General features: G+C 41.6%; 1 protein-coding gene across 1 annotated transcript; it reads right to left on the reverse strand.

Moving 5' to 3' along the window:
* Nucleotides 1–5,186: 5,186 nt before the first annotated feature.
* On the reverse strand, nucleotides 5,187–6,381 carry LOC147881512 (uncharacterized). Its single transcript, XM_087402406.1, has 2 exons — nucleotides 6,105–6,381; nucleotides 5,187–5,965 (listed from the first exon to the last, which is right to left on the reverse strand). Exons 1-2 carry the CDS (start codon nucleotides 6,379–6,381, stop codon nucleotides 5,187–5,189), a joined length of 1,056 nt encoding a protein of 351 aa, XP_087258532.1.
* Between the last annotated feature and the right edge of the window lie 3,586 nt (nucleotides 6,382–9,967).

Consider the following 9,967-nt stretch of genomic DNA (forward strand, 5'->3'; position numbering starts at 1 on the left):
ATGCTTCACATGCAACATAGCACTTGTAATGATTTAACGATCTCATTCCAAATCCTTATTCCATTATTTTTTGCTCTTCTGTTCAAGTTTGGAATGTGTATTAAAACTTGAAGACAAAGTTTTTCGAATTCCGTTAAGCAATGCATATCGGTCATGCAAGATAGCTATATATAGAAAAGTCCCCGAACCGTGGGCAAAAATGGCTACACCCAAGCGAACAATGACCCTCCTATTAAAATTTTCCCAAAAGTGGGATTAAAATACCCATCCTTTTAAATGCACGTGGTACACTAAATTTTTTGGAGGCGAGCCCCTCAAGAGTGGATGAGCAGTTGAGCAGATGAGTGATGAGAGTTGGAGGAGGGAGCGTGGAGCAAAGTAGAGCAAGGGTGGAAGAGAGCTAGAGGAGAGTGTGTGGAGCAAAGTAGAAGAGCACGGGCAGAAGAGAGCTAGAGCAAACTAGAAGAGCAGGGTCGGATGAGAGAAACGTAGCAAAATGCCAAATGCCAACTGTAGCAAAATGCCAAATGCCATGAATCTTATATATTATAAAGTTCGAGCCACCATGGTGGTTGGAGACCCAGAGGTCGGTGCTCCATCCATATTAATTGCAGGCCACTGTGGTGGCTGGTAATTAACTGTCAAGTCATTGGAGTCTTAGGCACCACCCCAGACGTGCAATGACAATTAATTACAATGTGGTTGGTAATCATGAAGCAGATGCCCGATGGTGGTAACTAGCAGGTGAGTGATTGTAGGCCACTGCAATGGCTAGTAATTAATTGCCAGTCCAGTGAAACTTATCCAAACAAATGTGGCTAATGAGAGTCACCACCATAGGGCAGTAATTACCACAAACATAAATCATGAAGCCTAATCACTTCTAATCACTCATTACCATGCACTCTCGTACTCTATTGAGCATGCAAGCCTGGTGACAATTCCTTGTAGTCAAGCCAACCACTGTGGTGGCTCTCACCTTGACAGTTCCTTGTAGTCGGGCTACAAACTTAAGCTTCTGCTATTCCATTCCCTTTACTATTTTTTCTTCTATCCCTCTCGACCGTTTCTTTCTCCCTTGCACTCGGGCTGCAAACTTAAGCCTAGACACTATTCCATTTCCTTCACTGTTTTGTCTTCTATCGCTCTCGACCATTTCTTTCCCCCTTACACTCTTCCTACAACTTATATCCCCTCTTGTGATGAATCCCCTTGGACACAACGAGCTCCAAAACGTATCTTCACAGTTTTGAAGCTCCTCATGTGATCTTTCCTCCCCCCCCCTACACAGTCTAGGATCTCCTCACACAATCTTTCCTCCTCCTCTGCAGCACAATGCGAGAGCCTCTCCTCCCCTAATCTTGAAATTGTGACATCTGGGAGCTCCTTACTTTCTCTTCAAAAGCCCAATTTGGATGCTCTCAGCAACTTCACCAGGTTGGTATAGTAGGTTAACATGACGGAGGGACAAATAGTCTGTCAAGGTAAGAAGATTTTCATGATTGAAAATGTGCTAGGCATTCCTAGAGGCAATTTGCAAGCACACTTCTCTGAGAAGCAGTGGAAGAGACAGGATACTCTAGATGTATACCCCAATGCTCAGATTAGTAGAGATGGTGGAGTCAAGCTTTCTAGCTTACCAACAAACCTCCAGGATGTGCTAAAGAAGACAATGCACTTCTTTCCTAATACAAGAGGAACCGTGAAGTTCTGACAAGTAGTAGATCAACTGAAAGGAGATGATATCTCTTTCTCAAGGGCGATCTCCAAGAGCGTGATAACCAACCTGAAGAAAATTGCATCGATGGAAAATCCAAATTATTATCTCAATCCATTAGAGTTGCAATGCATCTGATGACATCTACCCTCAAAGGGATTTTTGAGCAATACGATAAGAAGATGTCTCAAAAGGTGACTTTTCTACAAGAGGAAAGCACTAGTGTAGCAAAGGTAGCACAACTTGAGTAAATTCTTAGGGAGGGTGCAGAAGTCAAGGTATAGGAGGCAAAAGTGAGGGCCTTGCAGGCATGAGCGCTCCATGAGAGCAAGCTGAGACCACTAAAAAAATATTTAACATGGAAAGGCATAGAAGAGAAGAAGTAGAGAAGCACATCAAGGAGCTTCAAGATAGGCTTGAAGAAGTCAAAACTGATGGGGACATCGTGGACAAGGGTCTAGCAATGATGCGAAAGGATCTTGAAGATTAGAGAACAAAAAAGGAAGCTCTTTACAAATGGCTCTGCAACATGCAAAATGCGTTGAACATTGAAAAAGACCAGATAATGGAGGAACTAAAGGGAGAATGCAAAAACCAGAGCGGGGATGCAAAATCTACTAGAGAGCTTCAAGGCTAGGAAGGATGGGATAGAGAGAAGCCAAGGCGGAGAAGACAATAAGGTAGCTCTCTAGGCTAGGAAGGATGCAGAGAGTAGCCACAGTGGAGCAAGTTGCAACAGCCACAGTGGAGGTTGTTATCTAGAAACACTGGTAGAAGTTCGAAGAGTAAGCTACAAGGCTTTGCAGAGAGTAAGCTATAAGGCTCTGCAAAGAGTAAACTACACTGGTAGAAGTTCAAAGAGTAAGCTACAAGGCCCTGCAACAAGATTATGATAGGGTTGTGCACGAAAGCTTGAGTGGCTTTCAAAAGGTTTGAAAAGTAGTCAGTCGTCATGAGAGATTTCCAAACTAGAGTGGGAGTCTTGGAAATGGCTCGTGTTGATGTTTACGAGCAATTTAAGGAGCTTCAAGAGATGCTGAGGGAATCAGATGAAGCTATTACATGGTGAGCAAAGAGTGGAGGAGATGAAGGAGAACATCTGCAGCCTTAGGATAAGGGAGAAATCAATCAAGAAGCAACTCCATCATATACAAAGTAAGACTATTGTATTGAAGATTGCAATAGTTAAATTGGATGCCTATCCTATTATGCAGCAGGGTCCGAAATAAATAGTCTACCATACCCCCATCATAGATGGCTGCATGATCCAATGGCCTACGTGCTACCACCCTATGCATGCTTTTTGCTTTGGGATGTTTGTGGATGCAAGATCGGTATGTAGAGAATGTCATTTACCATTGCCCAGCATGGACAGATCAAATGTGCATGCCTGCTACAGCTATCTACGAAAAGAAAGTAGATGCTATAGCTCAATTTGCCATTTGGGCAAATTTTGCAAAATACAAGGAGCTTGAATTGAAGAAGGCCAATTTGACTATGTGGAAAAGGAGCCTAAAGGGAGGAATCGGACCCCTTCAGAAAAGGAGCAAGAAGGGTTGAGCTTGCAACGAGGAAGCTCAAAGCAAGGAAAGAGGAAGCGACATGAAGGGAGGGGCCGAGCCCCTAAAGGAAGGAACCATCTCCCTTTTGGCTGGGGGGGGTCAATATGTATAAACCCTATATATCACATGCATGCAAGGCTTGTTTTGTAAAACCCCTTATCTAAAATTTATATTAAACAAAACACATGCTTTTTCTATTCAATCTTTGAATACCCCCTTATATGAAACCCTTTTGTATGTGAAAAATGTGTAAAAAGGGGATTTTAAAAATCCCTTTGGTTGAGCCCACGTGCTATGCTTACATATTTATGAATGAACCCCCTAAGCCTTCAGGAAAGGAGTAAGGAGGGCCAAGCTTGCAATCAAGGAGCTCAAAAAGACGACCTGCTTTTGTGGAACCAGCCCCCTGAAGGAAAGGAGTCTTTGAGATGTAATCTATGTAATCTGTATGTAATCTATTAAATTATTAATATTCTCCAAATTCTACTTGGGCAATGTATCTGTTTTAGGATAACACTTTGTAGTAGCAATGTGATTCATTCTAGTATAATAGCTTCTAGTATAATAGCATTGGTTGGTTGCACACTAGGAATATAACTGCCACTAATTATTATTATTACAAGACAAGATGAATGGTATACAATTCATTCGTTTAGGAATTGTGGATTTGTGGATTAGTTATGGGATTTCATATTTCTCAGTGTAAGTGCAGTTGTTAAGATATATATATATATATACATATGATAATATATGTATACATGTATATGTATATATATGCAGTATTATAATATTTCCAAAATGAGTGAAGTGATGTTTTCTCATCTATGTGACTAGATAGTGTCCTCAAATAGGCCAAGGATCATAATGTGAGGCAAAAGATTTAGATTGAATGGAGTTGAAGATTTGAAATAAAGTGGTTAGATAATGCTAATGAGAGAGGAAGAGATGTCGCTATGATGACAATAGCACTTAGTGCGGCACAAGAATGCTCTGAGTCTAGAAAGTGTCAAGACAAGCCAAGGATCGTAATGTCAGACCAAATATCTACATATATCTATATGTCTATATATATCCAATTCTATAGATGAAGTGATGTTGTACAAAGCTCCAACATGATTGAAGTGATCCTTTGACAAGACAAGGACCATAATATCAGATGAAATATTTTTAATATCTATATGTCTATATATTGTAGAAAAATCATTGAAATTTGCATACAAAGTGATAACTAAATGGAAACTAAATGCATCCTTATTTAGTATGCTCTCTATAGCTAAGAACTAAGTTTAGATAGGATAATGAAACAAAATGAAAGAAAGGCCATCAAAGTTCTCTAATTAATGAAAGGTGATAAAAAGCAAGAAATTAAGAACCATGGAAGTCAATAACTAATCATATCCATCCTTTAGGACCCCCCCTCTGCAGCTCCAATTAATGGCATTTATATTTTTAAAGATGGGGAAGGAACTAAAAAGCATTTTAGTCTAAATATATATTTAATGAATGCTCTCTCCTTAAATTTTTTGTGAGGACTATGATAAATGTTAATGTTGATAATATTGATATTTAATGTTAAGGCACACATTGAATGAATTATCTCTCTTAAATCTTTTGTAAGGACTACTATAACCATAAGTTAACACCACTTTGAGTTCATAGAGGACTATACTAAAATCCATAACAGAATTAAAAAATATATGTTATATATAATATAATGGAAACAACACGCAACAAAGAGTTGCGTTTAAGTAATTGCGTTTTAGGAAGGCAAGAGGACCGGTTGGTTGCTTGGGACGAGTACTTATTGAAGTCGTGGCAACCCCGTCATGCGCTCCTTCAACAAAAGCTGTTAAGCTAGCTGCCTCTGCTAGATACACTTGCTTTACGAAAGAATTCTCAACGTGTCCTCAACGACGGCATACAATGCCTCCAGCAATCGACGTGCTTGTACACTTTGCATTGAACGCACCCAGTAAAGAAGGAGAGCTGAGCTTGTCGGTTGCGAACTTGTTAGCCTTGCAGTCCGTCGCAAAGAGAGAGGAGACACGGAAGTTTTTCTCTCCTCCCATAATTGGCATTGGGACTCCTACCTTCACTGGGTTCTGGAAGTCAGGGCGGTAGGTCTGTCCAAGTACCCCATCAACTGCAGAGGATAGCTCGTAGAACTTGAACTGAACGTTCAGGTGAGCGAATGCATCATCGGCTGGAAGCTGGTAGTTGTGTACCTTGTCCTCCTTCTCGGTCATGGGAACTACCTCAGCTGTGAAAGACATAAGTCCGTCGATCACAACCTCCACGCTGTTGGTCTCAGAGAGACGCTCCACTCTAATGTCTTCGTCAGGGGACGTCCAAGTGGAGACTGCTCCTGCTGGTAGAGTGAAGTCCTGGCCGTCGTAAGAGAAGATAAGCTGGTCCACCGAGTCGTCCCAAGTGGCCACTTTCTTTGCAGCGACGCTGAACTTGTGTTCGCCATACAGGATACCAAGACCCTGCACCCATGTGTAGTCCCTCTTCCTGCCGTCGGGCCTCAATCCAATGAAGTGGGCATTGATATGAAGGTTGCGGTCGGAAACCAGGCAGAAGTCCTCGCCAGCCTTTCCGTGGAAGTAAAACATGATGCCATCACCACCAACAAAGCGGGGATCGTAGCAGACAGAGTTGTAACCATAGCAATTTGGCTTACGATCTGCACCACCGTACAACGCAAGTTAGTTGTGTCATTTCATGGATCGTGAATCCAATCATTCTAGGGATTGACCGCCATACTGGAAACGGCCGGCTTAATACACAAATGCAGAACGAAATGAGCAGAGAAGGATTCTTACGCTTGCAAATGCACTCGCACTTGGTCGAGCAATCAATGAAGCAAGCGGACTTTCCGGGGTCTGTGTTGCTCCGCTTGGGGCACTCATGGGGGCATCTGAGAATGTGCTTAAAGCAATTGTTTCTGGCGAGGCAAAGGGCGACTTCAGGCGTTTTGGGACCGGAAGCGCCAGTGGGGATGATTTGGTAATTGGTGGTGGCGGGATCGTCAGCGAAAGAGAAGGAGGGGGAAGCGAGGAGGAGGAGGAGGGGGGCGACGAGGAGGAGGAGGCGAGCCATGGTGTTAGAGGAGGAGGATGGAGCTATGGAGCTTAAGCACTTGAGGATGGCGAAGGGAGTCGAAGGGCATTTTAAGGAGGCTAAAGCCATGCACGTCCAAAACATCGTGAAGAGTGGGCTTTGCTGTCCTTGCTCACGTAAGTAGTGCTCTCCTACTCCCTCGCACGTTTGCCCTTCTCTTTGAATGCTCAAGAACTCATATATACAATTGATCCGTATGCTCTACCAATGACACTATACAATAGCAAGTATGCTCTACCAATGATTAAGAGGGCACTCGAGTACTTTACGCGGAGTCAAGAATCTTTTAGAATTATGGGTCAACTTTAGGATTAGCTCCTCTTTCCTTTGTACATGAAGGCAATCAATTTATCTTTACTTTGTACTTTTTTTCCTTTTTTCCTCTGTAATATAATTTTTTATGACTTTTTAGGTGAGATATATATATATAGAGAGAGAGAGAGACACACACACACACACACAAAATAACGTGAATGCCCTTAGACCTTTTAAGGATATTGTGTTTTGACCACTTCAAGTTAATTCCCTCTCAGAATGTATATGCTCCCTATCCTTGGTCCAAAAAATAGGGACACCAAAAGAGGCATCAACACGAATCTAGCCAAGAGACATCTTCACGAATCTAGCCAAGAGACATCTTTGAATATTTTAGTGAATGGCAATGCAATATTTTAGTGAATAGAAAAAAAGTGCATTTGATAAACTACTCACCAATGCATCGACTGAAAGGTACATCAAAACAAGCATACACAAGATAAGAGATAAGAGAGGCAAGCCTTTGAATATTTCGTTCAGTAGCATATGCCCATATCACCAACAAGATAAGAGAGGCAAGCCTTTGAATAGCAAAGAGCAAAGAAAAAAAAACTACAACTCATACAATCAAAGAAATAAGATTATCAACACAAAAAATTAGAACAATGGATGATGCAATTGAACAAATAGAAGAGGCAATAAGCAAGATAGCGGGAAGATGTATGACAACAATAGATGTATGTTTAAGTCAACACTAACCTAAGATATTGGAGTCGTGTGAGGGAACATTAAGTTCTTGATCAACCTATATCAACCTCAAAATATCAACCCAGATGGGTTAAAGCAAAAGCACTTGTCAACTCCTTGTCAAGGACAACAAGCTAGGAGGTCAAAATTTAGGCTATCTCTTGTCAAATGTCAAAGAATCGGCATCTGTTAAAGAACCAACCAAGTGAGAATATTGGGTTCAAGAAATGGAGGAAAAATATGAGGCATGTTGAAGAGAGTCATGGAAACTTGTGGAACCATCTCAAAGTAAAAATATCATTGCACCATCCAGGATCATGAACTTGTCTGTGCAGTTGAGCAATCCTAGCATGTACTTCAAGCTACATCCAAGGACAACCTAGTTCTTTCCAAGCACCATGCTCCTCGGCAACCTGGTACCATCTATAATCAAATACTAAACATAAATAATGAGACCCTTATAACTAAACATAAATAATGAGACCCTTATAACTAATCCCCACCAGCAAGTAGCTCTCAAAAAATTATGGCCCTTGGACAACCTAGATAACCCACTAGTAGCAATTACTTCCTAGTCTGATCTATTGATGTCCTTGCTGTACCCTAAATCCTTCAACAAGTTCAAGTCCATCTTCTTGTATCCTATGATTAGGCTATGAAGATGCCTCCAAGAGTCTTGTCCATGTCAACAAGTCATGCTCCTTGCAGCAATTGTCATTAAGGATGGTGTAAATTACACCATACCTCTAGGGCATTAGGGGCAAACCCTAACCCTAATCCTAAGGGGTTCACATGTATATCTTCATGTTCATGCTCAATACAACTTAGTGTATAGGTATCTATATTGTGTGCACTCTCTCTCTCTCTCTCTCTCTCTCTCTCTCTCTCTCTCTCTCTCTCTCTCTCTCTCTCTTTCGCTATCATGATATTAAAGCCAATGGTGCTCTAACTCCCTTGAGTGTCAAGCCCGCTTTGTGAGGCATCTTCCATTGAGAGAGTCTTCATGAGAGAGAGCACAAGCTCTTGCTTCTATCAAGGCATCAAGACCTTGTTCCATTAAGGCGAAAGCCTTGCCTTTGGGTCATCTCCTTTCCATCTTCAGCTCATCTTGTAGAGCTCATTCCCCTCTCCGATTTGCATTAGAAAGCTCGTCATTCTGAGCTATGGAGAGTGAGATATGTTCATTTTCCTCTTGAGAGGAACTCCATTCATGTTTGAGAGGGTAATATTCCATGAGGAATTATGTTCTTCTTCAAGAGAAATAGAGAAGAATTATGCTCATTATCTTTGAGAGATTTCGGTTTGTTAGATTTCCATCTTCCCATTTAGAGAGAGAAATGTAGGCTTTGCATGACTTTTTATGCTTATGAGAGAGAGAGAGTGTGTGTGTGTCTTGTCTCTCCAAAGAGACATTTAATTTTCTAAGACCTTCTCCAAGTCCTATTTTTTGACAAGCCTTTCACCTTTCAGCACTATCTAAAAGCCTAGAGCAACGAAATCCACGTTATGTATAGGTGTCAGGATCATAAGTTGTACTCATTATACATGCTTCTACTACGTAGTCACTATGCTCACATATGCACATACTACTCTGATTTCTTTTCATTTTTCTTGGCATTCGGCAGTTCATCATGATCCATGACACTTGGCAAATAGTATCCCTCTCTTGGATTCAGGATTGTTACACATTTGCACACACAGTCACACATTGTTGACTATTTTCTAGCATTGGTTCCTACACGAATACACATCAACCTTATACAGCCTCTTAGCTATGCCCGACACTCAATTTTCATCATTATGTTATAGGCTTGATCATTGGCATACACATGTTCTCATATGACTTGGTTTTGGTATTTCAGCATAAGCCCCCTCATCGATAGCTCGAGCGTAAGCCCTTTAGTGGTAGCTTTCATACAGCATTCTCCTAGGTATACACTCTCACCGGTACATGGGTAAGCCTCTAGGATAGAGCACTAGACTGCCTCCAACATGTACTTATTCACATCACATAGTTGATGATACACCAATCATGACATGCAGCAAACAGACTATTACAACAATTGCAGATAGTTGCCAACTACAACCTGAGCAACTTGACTCTCTGCCGGCTCCAGCAATGAAGGCATCTTTGATAAACTAAACGAGCTCCCCTCAACACCGACGGAATGCTAATGGAATCTCTTTAGATTTCGATAAAATCTTCAAAGATTCCTATGAATATTATCATCTTGACACGTGGTGATGCTACCCACACAAGATTGTGCCACATCAGCAGCTTGGTATACATCCATGTCAGTAGCCTAGTTGCCCTACCACATCATCACGATGCCACATAACACCTTATCTACCACATGGTAGATCCCAGGCAACACATCAATAGACTATTCCTTATTGCCACATCATCATTGCACGTCCTTGTGCCACATCACTGGCACCACGTCAACTCTGCTCCGGGCTCTCCCACATCGACCCTTCACCACATCACTTCGCCACATTGGCAACCACCTCAGCATCCTACCAACTCAGTTACCTTATCATCTAGCACGTCACTTTGCCATGT

This window comes from Dipteris shenzhenensis, chromosome 31 (genome assembly GCF_047967505.1).
Source record: "Dipteris shenzhenensis isolate YYH24624 ecotype China chromosome 31, Dip_SZ_1.0, whole genome shotgun sequence".
Classification (NCBI taxonomy): domain Eukaryota; kingdom Viridiplantae; phylum Streptophyta; class Polypodiopsida; order Gleicheniales; family Dipteridaceae; genus Dipteris; species Dipteris shenzhenensis.

Excerpts from the sequence above, each read along its gene's own strand:
- LOC147881512 (XM_087402406.1), bottom strand. The coding sequence starts at position 6,381 with ATGGCTCGCCTCCTCCTCCTCGTCGCCCCCCTCCTCCTCCTCCTCGCT. Across the intron at positions 5,966-6,104 it reads GTGCGAGTGCATTTGCAAGC|ATCGTAAGCCAAATTGCTAT; the intron begins GTAAGAATCCTT and ends ACGGTGGTGCAG.